Below are 21,134 nucleotides of genomic sequence, written 5' to 3' on the forward strand. Positions count from 1 at the left end.
AGGCTGGGGAGGGATCTGCTGGGAAAGGCACCCACTGTCCCAGGCCGGTTCGCTTCCGGATGGTTCCACCCCTACTCACTAGCCAAACAGCTGGTACACGTGCCTGAGTGTTTCAAAAGTGCCCTTGGGGAACGCAGGGATGTGAAATGAAGTTATCTTAGAACTGAAGACACGTAAACAGGATCAGAGGCCAGCCTCGGGGTGGTGCTTCTCAGGGGTGAGGTAATGGAGACATTGGGGACCCCGCCCTCCACACCCCAGTGCTAAGGCCACAGGCCCTCCTTCCCTGCTCTGCCCGGGGGCTGGGGTCCAGGTGGATTTCTGGGATGGCTTGGGGTCTTAGAGACAGTGGTAAGGGGGTCACCTCCCCTGGGTCGGGGCAGCGTGGGGTGAGGCCAGGCCGGGGCTGTTCCAGCTCGGCTCAGAGCCCTCCAAGTGCCCCTCAATCCCGGGCCAAGACCTGGGTCAGCAAGAGCCAAGCAGCACAGGTGCCGAGCAGCTACAGAAACAACCTTCCACAGACACCTGGCAGCTGAAGGATGCAGGCGCCTGGCAATTCTTGAGCCGGGGGGGGGTGACTGGGAGGCGGAACAGTCATAATTGGGGTTTTAGAAGTGGAGAAATTTCTAAGGAGGGAAGGTGACAGACGTGTGTCTGACGCTGGAGTCGGTCTAGAAACAGTCTTTCCAGCTAGGGCCTCACTGTCCAGACGAAACTTTGATGGTCCAAAAGAAAAAGTGGTTTTAAATACCAGGTGTTTACTTTTTCCTTGAATCTTTGGAATTAGCGATATGTTCTAAGGGGTCCTTCGAAGGAAGCACTTTCTTACCAGCGATGAGTAACAGAAAGCTCAGGCTCGTCCCTGCGATAGGGCAGGCGGGAGGGGCCTCTCAGCCGGGACACCCGTGTCCACGGCACTCACAGGACCCCCAGGCAGCATTCAGGGACAATTTCACCCTCATTGATGCGTGCTAAAAGCATGATAGTGGCAAATATTGACATGGAATCAAGAACAGGCTTCAAAAAATATGTTCTGAAAACATGTAATTCTGATAAGAGTGTGCACTGGTGACCTTCCGGATGGTAGGCTGCCAGTATTTATCAAAGCCTTCAAATCTTGTATATCCTTCATCTCAGAAATTCTATTATGAAATGTCTACGTTCAGGAAATAATCAGTGATCATTAGAACACTTAATTGAACGTCTTATAATAGAAAATAGATTTTCCAAATCATGACACATTTATACAATGAAATGCTAATGAAACCATTAAAATTATTTTGTTGAAGTTTATTCAATAACTTGGAAAGAGATTCTTGACATACTAATAGTGTTTCTGGTTGGCCCTTTCACACTCATTTAATAGAAAATAACAAATATTGACGACGGCTGGAGACACTGGCACCCCGGTGCACCGCTGGAGGGAACGTAAGCTGGAGCAGCCGGTGTGGACACTGCACGGAGGCCCCTCAAAGGGCTACACACAGAACTCCCCAACGATCCAAGTGCCTGCTTCTACGTATTCACGTGGAAGAACTAAAAGCAGGCGCTCAAGCAGATGCTTGTAGACCCATGCAAGTGTGCAACCACACACAGGTGTGCAACCGTACATGTGCAACCATACCAGTGTGCAGCCTTACATGAGTACAACTGTATAAGTGTGCAACCATATGCGTGTACACCCAGACACGTGCAACTGTACAAGTGTGCAGCCATACAAGTGTGCAACCATACAAGTGTGCGACCATGAGTGTACAGCCATGCACATGTGTAACTACGAGTATGCAGCCACACAAGTGCAACCACACACGTGCAACAGTACCAGCGTGCAGCCATACACGTGTGTGACCACACAAGTGTGGAACTGTACACATGTGACTGTACAGGTGTGCGACCATATCCATGTACAGCCATACACATGTGGAACTGTACGAGTGTGCACCCACTACAAGCAGCATTATTCACAACAGCTGGGAGGTGGACACAACCCCAGAGCCACGGCCAGATGAAAGGATAAATAAAACATGGTTGATACTGACAACGGGACGTATTCAGTCTCAACAAGGACAAATCCTACCACCTGCTACAGGCAGGTCCATCCCGGATGGACCCTGAGGCCACTGCACCAAGTGAAGTGTGCGAGTCACCAAGGGGCGGATGTGGTGTGACTCCACTTACAGAAGGTAGGATGGCGGACACGCGGGCTGGGGAGGGGAGGGGGAGAGTCCACAGAGGACAGCACTTCGGCGTGGGAAAATTGAAAGTTCTGGAGACGGAGGGTGGTGGTGGTTGCCCAGCAACGTGAATGAACTTCATGATGCTGAGCTGGGCACTGAAAGATGGCTGGAGTGGTAAATGGTATTGTATTCCACCACAATAAAAAAATTGGAAACTCTTGGCTTTAGTCATTTAATCCCTTTCACACACGGACCAAAATATGACCCATGGCACTCTTGGGGCCGAAGCAAAGGACTGGCATTTTTTCTCCGCCCGCTCCTGTGTTTTGCAAACTTTCTACATCTCTTGTCTGTTTCTCGGCCGTTTCTGGCTTCAGCAACTCTACTCGGCAGTCTGAATTAGCCGAGCGCGTTAATCCTCTGAGGTTCATATTCAATAAAGACGTGGATACGACTCACCCGTTTCCTGCAAGTGAGGACAGTTTACAAGTAAAACCATCAGACACGGACTGGAGTTGGGGGTGGACAAAATCTCCATCCCCACGCATCGGTCGTGGCTTACGTACTGTCCAACCAACTCTGGTCGAGTGCCAAGCGACGGGAAAATAATCCTGGTTTAGGGTTTTGGCTTTATCAGTAAGTAGTTAGCTATTCACCGAAACAAACAGGTCATCACGTCTTGGGGCAAGAAATCTCTTCAATGGAAAAACCCAAACTGACGGAACATTTTCTAAATACAACTGTGACCACGTCTGTAGATTCCTGTTTGCCAGATTAACACAGCAGAGAAATAACACCAACTAAACATGTGACCAAAAACAACAGGTGGGGGGAGCTGATGGTCTGACTTAGCCACATAAGAAACCATGCCGCACACGCATCCCACTCCGCACGGACAGACCCGGAATCACATGCCAGCTCTTCCCCCATCAACCCTCTTCCTGGAAGTTATATTCTATTACTGGGGAACGTTAAGAATTTGATAAAATACACCTAAAAGTGACCTTTTAAACACTACTTTTAAAAAAGCCTCACGACATCTGGCACCATGGGACCTAACCCTGGGCTCCCCCATGCAGGGAGAAAGGGATTCCCGTTTAATGTGTTCAGGAAGGAAAGTGGGCAGCAAAGAGCATTTCTTACGACTGACCCACACTGGCAGGTCATGGTCACCCAGAGTCCACAGCTCCCATCAGGGGCCGTGCACTGTGTGAGTTTGGACGATGACACGTGTCCACCATGACAGAGTCACACACAGTAGTCTCACTGCCCTAAACCCTCTGTGCTCTGCCTGTCCCTCTCTCCCCCACCACTCTTGGTGCCTCCCCACCAGCTGGTGAGACGGCTTCACAGGATGCTGGGTGACGTGTCCCCAAAGCCAATGCCCACGGGTCATCCGTGGCTTCCCTTCCAGTCACCGGGCTGTTCTTCACCGCCCCGTTTGGCATGACCTTGCTTTGGCATCAACGACATTACACTCTCCTGCCTTCCTCCCACCTACCTGGCTGCTACTTTCAGCCCTTCCCTCTCAAGGACTGAATTGTGTCCCCCCAAATCCTACGCTGAAGGCTGAGCCCCCAGTACCTCAGAACGCAGGTACATTTGGAAGTCCTACATAGGTGGGCCCTGATGCCGCAGCACTGGTATCCTTACAAGAAGAAGGGATCAGGACACAGACACACACAGAGGGATGACCACAGGAGGACACGGGGAGAGACGGCGTCTATTCATCAAGGAGGGAGGCCTCTGAGGAACCCGCCCTGCCCACGCCTGGACCCTGGGCTTCCTGCCTCTGGGCTCTAAGAGATGCAGGTCTGTGGCCCTGTCCATGGCATTTGGCATGGCTGCCCAAGCTGACTCCTCCTTGACGGACACCCTTCTGCCCCCACAGAAGCGTTTCAGTGTAACTGACACTGTCCCCATGGGAGGCCAGCCTGGCCCGTGGCCATGGCCTTCATCAGCACAAAACCCCCCATCTACGTCAGACCTCCTGCCAGAGCTCCGGAGTCACATCCGAGGAGCTCTGCTTGGACTTCCACGAGGCCCCTCCAAGTCAGCCATGCCTCTGTGGCTCTCCATCCCTGCACACTCCCTCTGAGGTGAGAGGTCTCCATGGCAGGAACCTCAGGATCCCCCCTGGGGCCCTGGCCTGCTTCAGTGCCATGAACCCACCCACGGAGAAGTCCCTTTGCTTCAAGCACCCGGGACTCCCCTTCACAACCTCCTGCAGCGTTCGCGGATGTACCACACCCGGCCCCAGGCACCACCTGCTCCATGTCCTTCCAGGCGCCTCTGATTCCCTGGATCCCTCGAAGGACCCCGAGCCTGCCCTGGGTGACCCTGGAGCCCCGAGCACCCTGCTCATGGTCTGTCTCCCACCTCTCTTGTGCATCAGTGTGTCCCAGGGCACCACACAGGCTCCCAGCCAGCAGCCCCCCAGGTAGAGGAGCCCGGCCCCCCAACTCAGACCCTCTGCCAGAGTGGCCCTCTAGTCAACGCCCTGACAACAGTCTCGTCAGCAAGCACAGCACCAGGGATGCGGTCTGACCTGCGACCTCCCTCCTTCTGCAACTGAATCCCACCCGCCTTGGTCTAGCAACAAATTGCACGGCTGTGGCCAGCACACTTCAAGGAAAAGAGAGTTCACAATGGATCTCTTAGGGGTCAAAAAGGTCTTAGTTTCTCCCTGAACTGCAACAAAACCTAAGTCACTACAGGCTACAATGTTACGTTTCCCACTGGGAGGGATGCAAACGTTCATCAGAGCCCTAAGGAGCAGAGAAAGGTAGGGAGGAAGACACCGCCTGCCCCCTGCCCATGCCAGCCGCCCACTGCTCCTGGCACACATCAATCTACACAGCTGACACAGAGCCTGGGCTCAGGATGGGCTGGCTCGGGTCGCTCACCCCTCAGGGGGTCAGGGGGTTCCAGGGCTCAGGGACATGCTGAGGGAAGATGGGGGAGAAGGCTGCCCCTCCCTGGTCATCCCCTTTTTGAGCAGACGGCCCTCCAGGACTGCTGGAAACCCACCAACAGGTTTGAAAGCCATGCCACAGAGGAGCCAAGACACGGAGAAAATAAATAAGAGAATATTCATTTTTAAGCTCAGAGATAAAGGAGACACATTTTGTCCCTAGGGCCATTAAGACCACATCTATCATAACATGAAAGCCTAACCCAAGATAAGATGTTTCTCTCATGGCTATAGAAGGGTATTTGTGCTTTATTTCTTATTATTAGAAAAGAAGAAAAGTGCTTTGCAAAGCAGCAGGCACAAACAGCTCCCCCAACAAGGGGCTATTCACGGCCACTGTCCTTGTCGGCCTCCTCCTGGCTCTGAACATCCCCGGGGTGGTGGCTGCCTATGAACAGCGGTGTCCCCTGAACGTCACCCCTCCCAGGCCGCCGCTCCTCCACCCCTGCACCGGGCTTCTGTTCTCTGGGCTTTGTCAGCGCCCCGACCTGTCGTGGACAGGTGCTTGGCTCCCAGCTGTGGGTGAATCCACGTTCCTACAGCAATGGAGCGCTTCTCCTTCCCTATCATGGAGGGGCTGGAATTTACCTACAAATTCCGGAAAGCCTGGTGCAGGAACCTTAACACCAGGAGACTGCGGGGTTCAGACCTATCCTAGAGCATCTCTGGATAGGATTCCTAAGCCCCGCAGCACCTTCTCAGGGACCCGCGGAGCAGCTGCCACTCTGCCTGGTCCAGACCTCGCACAAACCTGCAGCTCAAGCCCCCTGGGGCCGCCGCTCCTGAGGACAGGGGGACAGAAGGGGCCAGCCCCCCACCCCTGCCACACAGCCCAGTCCCTGCACTGGCAGAAAATGTCATTTGATGTCTGTGATCACGCAGCCGAGAAATACAAAGAGCAGAGCAGAGAACCAATCTCAGGGAACAAGTGTTGTGTCGTGGTGCTGGCATGAACGGACCTGGTCCTTCCTGCTCCCTTCCATGCATGCAAGGGCAGCTGGGAACAGATGCTTTGACAATGGGGAACTTATAATTAAAATATCACTGATTGACCCAAAAGCGACACCTGGCCGTTATGCCCATCGCGGACGGTAGCACCGCAGCTCTGAACTATGCTGCCCTCTCTTTGTAAACAGTGGCCTTAAATCCACACCAAAGTCACAGGCCACACTGCAGACCAGGCCACGGATATGGGGACCTTGTCCACGCTGTAAGGACCGCTAGCCACATCCCTAGAGGACACCTCCCAGGGGACCAAGAGCCAAGAACAGGGGTCCATGGAGGGGACTCACTCCACCTCCTGCCACCCCGGGTCAGCTTCCAGCTGAGAGGGCCCAGGGCCCAGCCCACGATGGCCTGACGGGACCAGCTGGGCCCCCACAGCTGCAGCCCTTGCGGGTCGGCCTACTCATGACTCTGAACGCACAGAACAGGACAGGTGAGCGTGTGGTGCCAAAGGGAATGGTGTGGGTGTGTGGGGAAGGCGGGATGCCCTCTGCCTAGCCCCTCCACTACCCTTCCATCCCAGCTCTGTGGGCCTTCGTGCTACAAGCCTAGTCCTTCTTCCCCACCTCGGACACACAGGTGACAGATAAAGACATGTAGGTTTAAGGAGCGCAGAGGAGGATCCGAGACTCGTGGACACAGAACCAGCTGCTCCAATCGGGCTGGCCACCGGACACCCCACACACAAGCACCGTCTTCCTCCCGTTCTATTCCTATGGTGAGAACACGTGTGTCCCCCCTTGGGGTGCTCCAAGTGGACAGCCACCCCCCCTTCCCATCACGTCCTGCTCAGCGTGTCTCAGACCTGCTCCCGCTGACCAAATGCCTGCAGAGCCTGCTCACAGCCCCTTGGGGCCATGACTCCCAGTCCCAAGGCCACCCCCAGGCTCATGCACACCCACCAAAACCCCAGCTGCTTGGCCAGGCCCCTTCTCTGTCCCAGACCAAGTGCAGAAGTGCATCTGGCAGGTGAAGCCTGTGGGCGGACAGGCATTCCTGCAGGTCCCAGGGTGTCACTGTCAACGCTGCACCATGCACAGGACCAGCCCCGGCCAGCTCTAGATGCTGCTGGCAGCAAACACTGGGACACATGAATAAGAGAAGTGCCAGTTCTAATTCTCTTGAAAACAGCAAAGTGTGGCGGAAAAGAGCATGCATCCGCCATCAGAATCTGAAAACACCGTGTATCACCCGTATTGCTAACAACAGAGCTGCAGAAAAGGGCCTTTAGTTTCCTAACTTTTCTGGGCCCTTTAGTTTCCTAACTTTTCTCCAATAACCTGTGACAAGCGCACACCCAAAGCCCCGCCCTGTCCTCGCTGCACTCCGGATGCTGGCGTGGTCAGGCCACGCGGTGCTCCCATCACAGGCACCCCATGGCAGCCAGCACGGGCCTTATGGAGCACAGGAGCTGCTAATGCAGGACCCAGGTATCAGCCCCCCGGACAGCAGTGCCACAGCACCTCCAGCCTGTACCCACACCTTCTCTGGGCAGCTCAGCGTGCATGGGAGGACCCCAGGAGCACACACCCCACCATGTGTGGTTTCACAGGGAAGGAGAGCAGGGAGCAGTTTTGGTGTCCTTTGCAATAAAAACCATCAAGAGAGGATCTAGCCTGTAAGACCCTAGTGCCAGCACTTCACACATGCATGAAACCTGCAGCGGGAAGACACCCAGAGCCCTCACGACCAGACCCTGCTGGCCGTGGCCCGAGGAGGGGAGACGGCCCGCCAAAGGTGCCTGCAGAAGCAGGTGCGTGGTGGCCTTGCTGCGTGATTCCTGGGGCGCCCTCCAGCATGCCACCCCACCTGGGGCTCACGGCTCCACGAAACTCTGGGTGAAGGCACACAGGGGCCCCTCTGAACCACGTGGCCAGCTCACCGGCTCTTCCCAGGGCAGCCCCTCACCACCAGGCACTCCATCAGAGGTGATCCTCGCGTGCTGTCCCCGAGCCAGGAGATGCAGCCCTTGGCCTGAGCCCTGGTTCCCTTAAAGATCAGCCCTACCCGCAGGCTACCTTCCTTCTGCTCCAACTACAAGCCCAGGGCCCAAGCGCACCACCAGCGCAGGAGAAGGGATGGAAAGGCTCTGACCCCGCAGGGGTTCCTTCTAGACACTCAGGTCCCGCAGCCTCCAGGTATGCAGGGGACACAAAGGTCTGTCCGGGGTGGCATGTCCAGCAAAGCCGCAGGTGACGGAAGCCCTGAGAAGGCCGTGCCCTGCGAGCTGGGAGTGATACCACCAGGCCCTCCGATGCCCCGCATCTCCCCAGCAGCACCTTAGCTCTGGCAAGGGGACAGGACTGGGCCCCTCCCCCACGGTCCTCGAGTACAGAGCAGCTGGACAAAGGAGGTCTGCGCTTTCCCTGAGTGAGCCAAGGGCGGCAGGCAGACCTGGAAACCGCCCTCTGCTCCACCCACAGGCACGTAGTCTCTCCAATAGGAGGCCCGCCCTTTTCATCACCAGGTGGGTCTGTGACGGGTAGGGAGGAGGCGGACCTCACAGGATTCCAGGCCGGCGCGTGCCCCGTGGGGGTGCCCAGGGCCCAGCAGGCGGCTCAGCCAGGGCACCCCAAAGTGAGGGCGGGGCCTGGGCAGGCAGGGGGCTCAGAGCTCCACCTCCTCGAGACGTGTGGTCAGACCCTCCCCTTCTCCCCAAGGACCCCCAAGTTGGAAAGGGCCCCTGCAGGACGCCCGTTACCTTCGGGAGCGGGGGCGGGTGGCTCTGACTCATCCATAGCGCAGCTGCGGACACCTTGCTCCTTGGGCCCCTGAGGAAGGAAAGACACCACGGTCACCGCAGGCAGAGGGGCTGCCGTCAGCTCCGTGGGGCACTCAGCTCCAGGCACAGCGCTCACTGAAGGACCAGCACACCCCCTCCCCCACAAGAACATCCACTCCCCCCTGAAATCAGGCCTCTGAGAACACAGAGTCCCCCGGGCCTGACTTCACCGGGGTCGCAGCCAGGATTCCCTCCGCACCCGGGGTTAAAAGGCAGACCCCTCCCAGTCCAGCACGATGGTCCAGGAGAGGAAGGAGCCCGAGGTCAGACGGCTGCCCCTCCTCTTCCTGCAGCTTCAGCTTCAGATGAACAACTCACCGCCCAGGATCGCTGACCGGGCTGATGGTCCCTTAAGCCTTCAGTCCCTAAGCTCTGGGGTCTAGGCCAGGTCTGCACACTGGGCTTTATTCTTTTTCTCCTCTTTTTTGCACTTTTTGTTTCCCTTGTGCTTTCGGAAGAAAACGAGTCTGAGAATAAGTGTGAAACCAGCCACTTGGCGAGGACGTTCGTCCCCAGCTCCCGAGGAGGCCATCCTGTGGCCAGCTCCCCTGTTCACAAGGGTTTACGGCATCGGACACCTGCCCATCTTCTACCACAACAGCCCCGTGAAAAGCAAATGCCCAGACTCTGAGGCGGCAAGGACAGCACCAAGGGTGGGTATGGCAGGGACAACGGTCTGGCCCACGCCTGCCTGTGGTGCACAGGAGAACAGGCTGGAGGAGCCGGCAGGGCAAGCTCTGGGTCCTTTGCCAACACACCTGCGATGCCTCCCCACCCTGCCAGCTCTCTCAGCCAGTGCAGCAGAAGGGATGCTGGTGAGGGCACCGACGGGGGCGTCACCCACACTGCCCGCACAGCCGTGCACCAGCCCCTCTCCCCGAGCATCTCCGTGCTGTGCTCCAGGCCTGTCACTGGCTTCATCGCATCACACCTCTGTGACACAGACTCCCGTGCTAGGTTCAAAATGAAGGAACCAAGTCATGGAGGGCTTCTAGGAACCCACCCCGGGGGGAGACTCAGGACAGACGGACGTCCATGCTGGGGCTGCATCCCTTCTCCCTGCTTTCCTGCAGGCCACCGGGAGCCCCAGAGCGTCCCACGTTTCTAGGCCAAGTCCCTTACCGGGAGTGCAGGGACAGCAGCAGGGCCAGCCTCAGCTGCTGCAGGGGTAAAACATCCAAACAGAGGGGGTCAGGAGGGGCCTGGCACACAGCGGGCTCTCTGTACGTGGCAGTGGGCGCTGGTCCAGCTATGCTGCTGTCTGTCATTTGTGCCACTAGGCCCATCCCCAGCCCTCTCCAGAGATTCAATGCGACAGATACTCTGTGGTGGACACAGAGCCCACGGCATAGTTAACCCTCCTGGCCAGAAACTGTCATTCGATTCCCAAACCAGACAGACGTGTGCAGACCACAGCAGTTACAGGAGGAAATAATGCAGGTGGCAACACGTTTCCCTGAGACGCTGCGGTGGCCTCAGGCTGCAGTGACCTGGTCCACAGGGAGAGCGACACAGGCACGGAGACCCTGACACAGAACACCATGCCCACCACTCCAAGTCAGCCAGCAAACGTCCGACCAGCGTCCACCGCGTTCAAGGCACCGAGCGTGTGGTCTGCAGGGCTCACAGCCTGCGCGCACGCACACACGCTCTGCCCAACCACCCAGCACTGACGCAGGACGGTCCGCCTCTTCTGGGGCCATGGGCGACAGGAGGGACAGGGCACACGCCAGGTTTGCAGAGATCACACAGGTCTCAGAGGTGCAAGGAGGGGAGTGCCTTCTCCCAAGGAAGTGAGTCAAAAAGGCTCAAACGCTTACGCGTCCTACAGGTGAGCTTGCAAATGTAACGCACGAGCGTATCCAGGATGCTGGTGATTCTCGCCAATGCTGGTCACACAAGGAAACACCGGGCTGGTCCCCACGCTGGATCCGGCCCCTCCCGGTCAGTGCGCCTAGACCCCACAGGCACTGCGGGGAACAGGAAAGACGCGACGTATCCGCAGGAAGAGGGGACAATAGATTCCACAGTCGTGAGAGGAAGTGAGGAAAAAAGGGAAACTGGTATTTTTAGCCATCCGAGAGGTGAGCTCCAGCGTGTGCAGCTACTCAACGTTCTTGCCACAGACCAGGGGTACAGACATCCTGCATTTTCTGAGCTGCATGGACAACATCCCCGAGTTACAGAGCCCCGGGTAGCCAGAGGGGTCCTTGGGCTTTCGGGCAAAGCAAAGCTTTCTACTGGGTCTGATCTCAGCACGGGTTCTGCTCGTGCATGAGACCAGCTGGGGGCACGGCCATAAAAAGCTATCCTTCCTGGCGGGGGGACAATGTGGTGGTGTTTCTGCCTGGGGCTCCTCCGGGAGGAGCTGCGACGCACCAGCCGCAGCGGCCGGCCACGTGGCTCTTCCTGCCTGAACACGATTCTCCTCTCTCCTCACACTGTTCACTTGTCTTCAACTGTTTTCCAAACCACAGAGTACAAATTTCATGAATGCTAATTGTACTTAAATACATAAGAACAAAGTCCAACTGAGCACTCCTTTTCACCTATGACTCGGGCACAGCGCGAAAGATGCCGCTGCAGGTTTTGCTAGTCCGATGGCTGGCCCCGCTGGACGCACACAGCTCACGCTCACAGCGCCCCTGCACGTGCCGGACCGGTTCCGAGCCAGCTTGGGGCTCACTTCACCACGTGGCCTAGCGGGGACTGGAAGGCAGCCTCTGGTACCAGGATCTGTGTTCTGGATCACTGGTGAGTGTCCACCAGATCACAGCATGCTCTGCGACGGTTTTCTCCCCAAACCAGCATCCCTGGGAAGCCATGCTCCTGAGAAGGAACCTTTCCAGGCAGCCGACACGCAAACACACGATTCTGCTTCTGGATTTCGGAGGCCTGCGTGCACTCATCCCCAACAGCCTGCTCAGCACCGCGGACGTGTCTTGCACTCCTGGATGCTTCAGGCCACACCGAAAACCCTGCTTCCCCCGCAACCTAGCAGGTGCTGAACCCGCATGTCTGTGCCACCTTCCCGTGGTGCCTGACTCTTGACGCCCTCCCTGGGGACCCTCTGCATTTGTGGACAGCGTTCTGGGGACGAGCTGGGCTGCAGCCGGCTCTGCCCAAGACTGACCTCGGGGCAGAGGACGAGACTCGCTTACACAACACTGTCCTCCGACGGACGGCAGCATGACATAATTCCAGTCTGGGCTGTCTTACTGTGGTCACTTTCCAATTTAAGCATCCTAATGAAAGATTGCATTGTGCACCCAGATCGCGGTTTCAAACAAAGAGATGACGCATTCCGTCAGAGCAGCAGCCTGAGGTGAGGCTGAGCCCTACAGGACGATTCCGTGGGACATGTCTGGAGGCTGTGTGGCTCCATGTCACGAGATGGTTTCCGAGGCCGGGGCAGCCACTCAACACCCAGATCACTTTTCGTGCTTTTCCCCACGTCACAGAAACAGACGTGAACCTATTCCTGTGGCATTTCTTCGCACCTTGAACCATCCGTGGACACGGGCAAGGTGAGCACCCAGGGCACGTGTGCAGCACGATGCTGAGGCAGCGGGGACAGGTGCTTCCTGCAGCTCCTACCCTGTGACCACAGTAACGCTCAGTTTTCTGAATCTGAAGACGGCAGGACACTCACAAGCAAGGTCCCTTCTGCTGAGAAGCAGCAGAGAGAATAAGCAGCAGAGGGCTGAGGGCCAGGACTCTGGGGGACACCCTGCTCTCCTGACCTCTCCCAGCTGCACAAGGCTCTGCAGTTCATGCCTTAGTGTCCTCAGCTGTGCAACCCACCTGCGGGGTCCAGCTACAGGGCTGCTGGGGGTGAGATGACCCCACGTCCCTAAATTGGGGGCAGCAGCCCGGAGGGGACACACTCACTCACCACACAGCAGGCTCAGTTCCGCTGAGTGCAGAGAGTCTCATGCACTGGGGGCCCGGGGTGGCTCCCTGACATCCACTCCAGCAGGCTCCCCACAATCTGGGTCACGCCAAGATGGGTGGCAGGCGGCTGGGCCTGTGCCCGGCCCAGATTCATGCGAGCCCACCACCACTGATGGGGCCAGGACCAGAGGTCCTGCCACGGTGTGTCAAATGCACACGGCGCCCAGCGTCCCAGCCAAAGGGGCTGGGTCAGAGCATCAGCGCGGAAACCAGCTGGAGCAAGGAGCCTCAGGGCCCTCATGCCTAAAAGGACCCCAAGGACAGAGCCCAGGGACAGGGAGCTGGACGCTGAGCAATCAGCGTGAGCCAGGAAAGCCCGAAGGCCCACCGCAGGTGCGCTCCGTTTGGGACCGCCTCTGGATGGACGTCACATCAGCAAGGCTCTCCATCCACAGAGACCATGGAGGGACAAGGAATAGCACGCAAGATCTCACGGCGCACGTGTTGCTGGAACGGCACCGTCTAAGTTTCATTAAAATTCACTGCAGACCGAACGCACCAACCTCCTGCACGGAACGTTTTTACAGTTAAGGTAATGCTCACAAAAGCAAGAAAGGAAGGACAGATAATCTTTCCGCACACCTGCAGGAGATGGCTTCTGCTCCCAGCCACAAGGAAAGGACGCTTCTTTTCCCAGGGAGCCTGTCCCTGTGGAAAAGGACAATGCCCAGCCTCAGTGAAACAAAATAACTCCACGAGTAAATCCTGACTAGGAATGGCTTCAATTCATGGCCTGACGAGACAGAATCCTGGGGTGTCCCAGGATGGAAGAGAGTGACCAGGTGGGGACCACAGGCTGGAGGAGCCGAGCAGAGACGGTCCAGCATCTAACTGAAAGTCTCAGAAATGGAGCCTCAGCTCACAAGAGAGGGAAGCCGTGGAGACGTAGGGGCTGAGGTGCTTCCCATACCCACACTCTCTCCTGGCCCTCCCTCCCCGCCGCCTGGCCCCTGCAGCTCACCATCTATGCACCCCCCCAGGGCCGCTGCACCCCTGCCTCCTTACCCTCCAGGGCCTCTGCACCCCTGCCTCCTGCCCCCTAGGACCACTACACCCCTGCCTCCCCAGAGCCTCTAGCTGCTGCACCCCTGCCTCCTTCCCCCCCCACCTGGGCCTCTGCACCCCTGCTTCTTTCCCACCCCAGGGCCTCTGCACACCTGCCTCCTTCCCCCTAGGGCTGCTACACTCTGCCTCCCCCCGCAGAGCCTCTAGCCTCTACACCCCTGCCTCCCCCCCACCCCCCGGGCCTCTGCACCCTTCCCTCCCTCCGCCCACCAGGGCCTGTGTATCCCTGCCTCCTTCACCCTAGGAGTGCTACGCCCTTGCCTCCCCTCCTGCCCAGAGCCTCTAGTCTCTGCACCTCTCCCTCCTTCCACCTTCCAGGGCCTCTGTACCCCTGCCTCCTTTCCCCTAGGACCCCTACACCCCTGCCTCCCCTACCCCAGACCCACTAGCCTCTGCACCCCTGCCTCCCTCCTCCCCCTCGGGGCCTCTACACTGGCTGAGATGAATTCTGAATTCGTCTGTATGTTCACCTTCTTGTTAATTGCTCTGTTCTCTACCCCTCGCCAACCTAGAGTCAGGACAGGAGCACCATCACTTTCTTCTAGAGACAGAAAGAAAGGAGAGAGAAGGAGCAGTGTCCCTCTCCACCCCTCCCACTGTGCCCACCTCATAGGGAGTAGCGTGGTTCAGGATGGGGACACAACCAGGAGGCCTTTCCAAACAGGGCTCACTGGAAAAGCTACAGGCTGCTACATGCTGGTTTAAAAGAAGGAATGCACGTAACCTTTGCCTAATGCCCGAGCCATACTCTGCACATTTGCAGAGTTGGAAAAAATATACACCTAATTATTTATTTAGGGGCCTACTAATAAGGAACAAAACACAGAAAGTGGTTCACTTTCAGCAAAACTGTGAGGAGGGAGGAGGAGGGAGGAAGGAAGAAGCAAGGAAGAGGAGGGTGGGGGAGGAAGGCGGGGAAGGGAGGGGGAGGGGAGAGAAGAAGAGGGAGAAGGAGGGGGAGGAAGGAAGGGGCAAGGGGGAGGGAGGAGAAGGGAGCAGGGGGCAGCTGCTGGGTGCAGCAGGTGCTCCTGGTTGGTCCTAATGTGGGCAGCTAGAGAGCCAGGCGGGGAGGCCCCAGGACCATGTAGACCTGTACCCTCCCCTGCTGCCCCTCCTGCCCTCTCCTCTCCTTGGGCCACACTGTCTCCTCCCCCTGCCACTCACTCCTACTGGCCAAACTACAGAACTGGATGGACTGCTGGCTGTCTCATAGAGTCTGGGATGCGGGGTGGGTAGGGGCCAGCCCCCAGGGCTGGGGTCCACACCAGCTCTGCCAGTATCCATGAGACGGCTATCCTCACCCTTTGAGGATCAGTTTACCAAGAGGAGACTCGCAGAGGGCAAATGCGTCACCACCAAACAGCACATCCCCGGGAAAGCTCCTGAGACGCCTGCCCACACTGAATGCACAAACATGGGTCATCCAAGTCGGAACAAGTCAGAGTTTTCTCTAAACCTCAAAATCACCTGGACAAAATTACAATTGCTTCATGTGACCACAACTTACCGAAGAGTAAGTTAATTCTGTCTTTAACAGACAATGTTTTCCAGAAATGTTTTCATTAAATATTATGCTCATAAAACAAGTTAGCAGAAGTTACTCCTAGAAGGGAAGAAAGACTATACTTGCCCCGGCTCCCAGTGAAGACCTTCCGAGTCCCCCCCCCCCCCCCCGCGACCCCCGGGGCAGTCTGCCAGTAAGGCCTCTCATTCCCTGATTAATTCTAGGGCTTGTTCCCCTCCTCAGCCTGCTCAGGCCTCCCTGTAATTCCCCATACCACGCTGTGCCCGATCCAAGGACAGGGACGGGCACCACCAGGAAAGGGTCAGCACAGGACGTGACCCACAGTAAAATCCCAAGTCCCTCCCCTAAGACACACGTGCCCAGAGATCTCGTGTAGAACGTGAATTCCAACTTTAAAAAAGGTCCTCACAGACAAGGACACCAGGCCTCAGAACGGAAGTCTCTGGGGAGGCCCCCGGGGCCTGAGTCTGTGCCCCCGCAGGGCAACCACTGTGCCAGGGTGCAAGGCCTCCATATGGGGAGGGGCTGGCCCAGTGCTGCCAGTCCCACAGCGAGGGTGCTACTTACAGGAAGCACAATAAGGTGCTCCCACAGAGAAGAAGGGGCACCAGGCAGATGTGTTATTACATCAGTCAGATCCAGAATAAGTAGTTATCGCCCCGGGGCACAGCGAGCCACTCTCCTCAAACACCAGGGGGCAGCAGTTCAGCCTGGGGTGGGGTGGCCTAGCCCCAACTGCTCCCTCCCCCACAAGACTTGACCCCCGGGGTGCTGGGGCTGCCCACACAGCCAACACTGGCTGCAGCCACACTGTAGACCCCGGCAAGAGGAAGAGGAGGGTGTCCAGATGGCACAGTCACTCTGCCCACACAGCAGTCCTGTGGCAGGGATGCAGAAATAGAGCCAGCTAAGACTCTGCGAGGACAGAAGGAGCCCAGAGCTGGGGAGAAGAGAGTGCTTCCCGGAGGAAGATGGAGAGGTGTAAGGCCCCAGGACAGAAGGAAAGGCAGCTCACATGCCATGGGGACCTGCAGCCCCCGTCCAGGGCAGAGCCTCAGCGTGGGCTCAGAGGAGATTCACAGAGGTGTTTGGTCAGGGGGCTGAGGTGGTCAGAGTACTGGGGAGGAGGGCCAGACGCATGGAGGGCAGCACTCAGGAGGCCACAGGGCAAGAGTGGAGGCTCATGACCATGAAGATGATGATAATTAGGAGACTAAAGACTCCTTAGCCTGCAGCCCTCCAAAGTGGTGAGCATTTTCTCCTTGAACCTCACCAAGTCTTAAGGTAGAGTACGTGTGACAGATGGTCCAGACAGAAAGTAAGGAAACACCGGCCTTAAGTGGCACATCAGACAAGATGGATTAACACGGACAGAACATTCACTTCAAAAGCAGAAGACACGTTCTTCTCAAGTACACATGCACATTCTCCAGGAGAAAGCACAGGTTAGGTGACAAAACAAGTCTTGATAATCTAAGAAGACTGAAATCATACCAAGCGCCTCTTCCAAACACAATGGTATACAATAGAAATCAATCACAAGAAAATGAGAAAAAAACACAAACATGCGAGATGAAACAATATCCTACTGAACTACCAATGAGTCAAAGAAGAAATCAAAAGAAAATCAGAGGGGCGCCTGGGTGGCACAGCGGTTAAGCGTCTGCCTTCGGCTCAGGGCGTGATCCCGGCGTTGTGGGATCGAGCCCCACATCAGGCTCCTCCGCTATGAGCCTGCTTCTTCCTCTCTCACTCCCCCTGCTTGTGTTCCCTCTCTCGCTGGCTGTCTCTATCTCTGTCAAATAAATAAATAAAATCTTAAAAAAAATTAAAAAAAAAAAAGAAAATCAGAAAAAATACCTTGAGACAAATGAAAATGGAAACATAACACTCCCAAAACCTATGGGATGCAGGAAAAGCAGCTCTAAGAGGGAAGTTTGTAGCAATAAATACCTACATAAAAAAACAAGAAAAATCTCCAATGAACAACAAAACTTTGTATCTCAAGGAACTAGAAAATGAAGAACAAATAAGCCCAAAGTTAGTAGAAGGAAGGAAATAACAAAGGTGAGGGTGGGGGAAATAAAGACAAAAAGATGACAGAAAACATCAATGAAATGAAGAGCTGGTTTTTTTTGAAAAGATAACACTGACAAACCTTTCACCAGACCTACTAAGAAAGAGAGAGAGAGAGGACTCAAATAAAACCAGAAGTAGAAGAGGAGCCATTACAGTGGATGCCACAGAAATACAAAGGATCAGGAGAAACTAACGTAAACAATTACAAGCCAACAAACTGTCCAAACTAGAAGAAATGGAAAATTCCTACGTACAAAGACTGAATCATGAAGAAACAGAACATGTGAACAGACCAATTACTAGTAAGGAGATTGAATCAATAATCAAAAACCTCCCAAGAAACAAATATCCAAGGCCAGACGGCCTCACTGATGAGATGTATCAAATGTTAAAATCAGAATACCAGCCCTTCTCAAACTCTTTAAGAAAGAATGGGAAATACTTCCAAATGAATTTTTGGAGGCCAAAATTACCCCAAAACTAAAACAAGACAAAGACAATACAACGAAGGAAAACTACAGTCCAACAGCCCTGACAAAGGATGTAAAAATCCTCAACCAAGGAGTGGCAAGCCAAAATAAGCAAGATGTTAAAAGGATCAAACACCGTGATCAAGTGGGCTTTATTCCAGGGATGCAAGGATGGCTCAACATCTGCAAGTCAGTCAATGAGATACCATACTAACAAAAAGAATAAAAATCAAATGATTATTACAATCAATGCAGAAAAGCCAACTGACAAAATTCAACATCCATCTATGATTAAAAAAAAAAAAACTCTCGGGGCGCCTGGGTGGCACAGCGGTTAAGCGTCTGCCTTCAGCTCAGGGCGTGATCCCAGTGTTATGGGATCGAGCCCCACATCAGGCTCCTCCACTATGAGCCTGCTTCTTCCTCTCCCACTCCCCCTGCTTGTGTTCCCTCTCTCGCTGGCCGTCTCTATCTCTGTCAAATAAATAAATAAAATCTTAAAAAAAAAAACAAAAAAAAACTCTCAACAAGTGGGTCTAGAGAGAACGTCCTTCAACATAATAAAGGCCCTACATGACAAGCCCACAGCTCACATCATCCTCAATGAAAAGCTGAAAGCTTCTCCTCTAAGAACAAGACAAGAATATCCTCTCACCACTTTTATTCAACATTGTACTGGAAGCCCCAGCCTCAGCAATTACGCAAGAAAAGAAATAAAAGGCATCTAAATTGGTAAGGAAGAAGCAAAACCGTCACTATTTGTAGACAACATGACACTACCTATAGAAAACCCTAAAGACGCCACCAAAAAATGGCTAAAATTAATCAGTGAAGTTGCAGGATACAAAATCAATATGCAAAAACCCGTTGCATTTCTATACATAATAACAAATTATCAGACAAATTAAGAAAATAATCCCATTTACAACCACATTCCAAAAAAAAAAAAATCTAGGAATAATTTAACCAAGGGAGTTAAAAACCTGTACAATAAAAATCTCTAAGACCCTGATGAAAGAAATTGAAAGAGATACAAATAAATAAAAAGATATTCCATGTTCATGGATTAGAAGAATATTGTTAAAATGTCCATCTGACCCAGAGCTATCTACAGATTCAATCCAATCCCTATTAAAATTCCAATGGTGTTTCTCACAACAATAAAACAATCCTAAAATTTGTAGAGAACCGCAAAGACCCCAAATAGCCAACGCAATTTTGAGAAATAACAAAACTGGAGGCATCACACTTCCTGACATCACACTACGTTGCAAAGCCGCGGTCATCAGTAGAACGGTCTGGTGGTAGCATAGAAGCAGATGAACAGAACAGAAGGGAGAGCTCAGAAATAAACCCACACGTGTCCACCCAATTCACAACCAAGGAACCAGGAGTGCGGACAGGACAGTCTCTGCAGTGCATGGTGTGGGGAAAACTGAACGGATACACGCCGTACAAAAGAATGAAACCGAACCGTTACATCACAACATACACAAAAATTAACTTGAAACGGGTTAAAGATGTTAACACAGCTCTGAAACCACAAACACCTAGAAGAAAACACAGTAAGCTCCTGGACATGAGCGTCAGTGATGCCGTTCTGAGTCTGACACCAAAAGCAAAGGCAACTACAGCAACAAAACAAAACAAAACAAAAACGAAGGAGGACTACTTCAAACTAAAAAGCTTCCACACAGCAAAAGAACCATCAACAAAATAAAAAGGCAACCTACCAAATGGGAGGAGAAAACATTTACAAATCGTGTAACTCATAAACGGTTAATATGCAAAAGATATAAAGAATTTGTACAACAATAGCCAAAAAATCTAATAAAAAATGGACAGAGGACCTGGATAGACAGCTTTCCAAAGAAAACATACCGGTGGCCGAAAGGTACATGAAAGGATGCTCAACATCACTGACCATCCAGGGAATGCAGATCAAATCCACAATGAGGTACCACCTCACACCTGTTCAGAAGGCTACTCTCAAAAAGATAAGAGATAACAGGTGTTGACCAGGATGTGGAGAAAGGGGAGCCCTCTTACACTGCTGGTGGGAATGTGAGCTGGTGCAGCCACTCTGGAAAACAGCGTGGAGGGTCCTCAAAAAACAAAAACTAGAACTACCCTATGATCCAGCAATCCCACTTCTGGGTATTTACCCTAAAAACCAGAAACACTACCTTGAAAGGACACCTGCACCCCCAGGTTCACTGCAGCATTAGTCACAATAGCTAGTGTGTAAACCACCTAAGTGTCCACCGATGGATGAATGGAAACAGAAAATACAGTAAAATGCATACGCAGGGGAACAGTATTCTGCCGTAGAAAGAGAAGTTCTGCTATTTGCAACACCGTGGATGGATCCACAGCTAACTGAGGTAAGAAAGACAAATGGAGGAAGACAAATTCCATGTGATCTCATTTTAAGTGGATTAAAAATGAGCTCATAAGTGCAAAGAACACACTGGCGGTTGCCAGAGGCCGGGGTGGGGCTGGGCAACATGAGTGAACGGTGTGAGAGATCCAAAATTCCACGGATACAGTCCGTAAGTCATGGAATGTTCTCTGCAGCACAAGACTCAAGCTACCCCTGCAGCATGGGGTACAGGATCCCCTGCTATTTGAAAGTACCGTGTTCCCATGAAACCCTTTACAGCAGAAATGGTGCAAACCAAAGAAGGAACTACCATTCGTTCATGTGGAAAAATCAGTGAGCACGCTCAGACCCCAAAATTACTTCTCTTTGGCTTTTCTTAGGCCTCAGGACACAACTCCTAACGGATGCCCAGCATAAATGGAGATAAAGCACAGCAGACGCTCACGGACACAATTCAAAGCGCTGGTGGCTGGACACGGAGAGCGGTTCCCAGGAAGGAGCTGGTTGGGGTGCACGCTGACTCTGTCGTGCTTCTCCCCAAAACAGATGCTGACAGCAATGCTCACTTTTCGACTTTTTTCATAAGAGGCAAACCCTCCTTAGGTTTCTTCCTGTCACTGAAGCCGGGTAATAACATAGATCTTTCCAAAAAGCTACGTGTCTTACCATGAACTTTTCAAAAGTGGGGGATACTTGTACTTGAACGTTGCTGAGGGAGGA

General features: G+C 54.0%; 1 protein-coding gene across 12 annotated transcripts in view; it reads right to left on the reverse strand.

Moving 5' to 3' along the window:
- The window catches only part of ARHGEF10 (Rho guanine nucleotide exchange factor 10), a 144,907-nt gene that overhangs the window by 79,969 nt on the left and 43,804 nt on the right, over positions 1–21,134 (reverse strand). For all 12 annotated transcript variants that reach the window (XM_057303400.1, XM_057303403.1, XM_048226249.2 and 9 more), the window contains exon 2: positions 8,858–8,927. In XM_057303400.1, coding sequence (XP_057159383.1) covers positions 8,858–8,894 — 37 coding nt within the window. In that variant the 5' untranslated portion in view covers positions 8,895–8,927. The remainder of the gene's footprint in view (positions 1–8,857; positions 8,928–21,134) is intronic.

Source organism: Ursus arctos, unplaced genomic scaffold (assembly GCF_023065955.2).
Source record: "Ursus arctos isolate Adak ecotype North America unplaced genomic scaffold, UrsArc2.0 scaffold_27, whole genome shotgun sequence".
In the NCBI taxonomy this organism is placed as follows: domain Eukaryota; kingdom Metazoa; phylum Chordata; class Mammalia; order Carnivora; family Ursidae; genus Ursus; species Ursus arctos.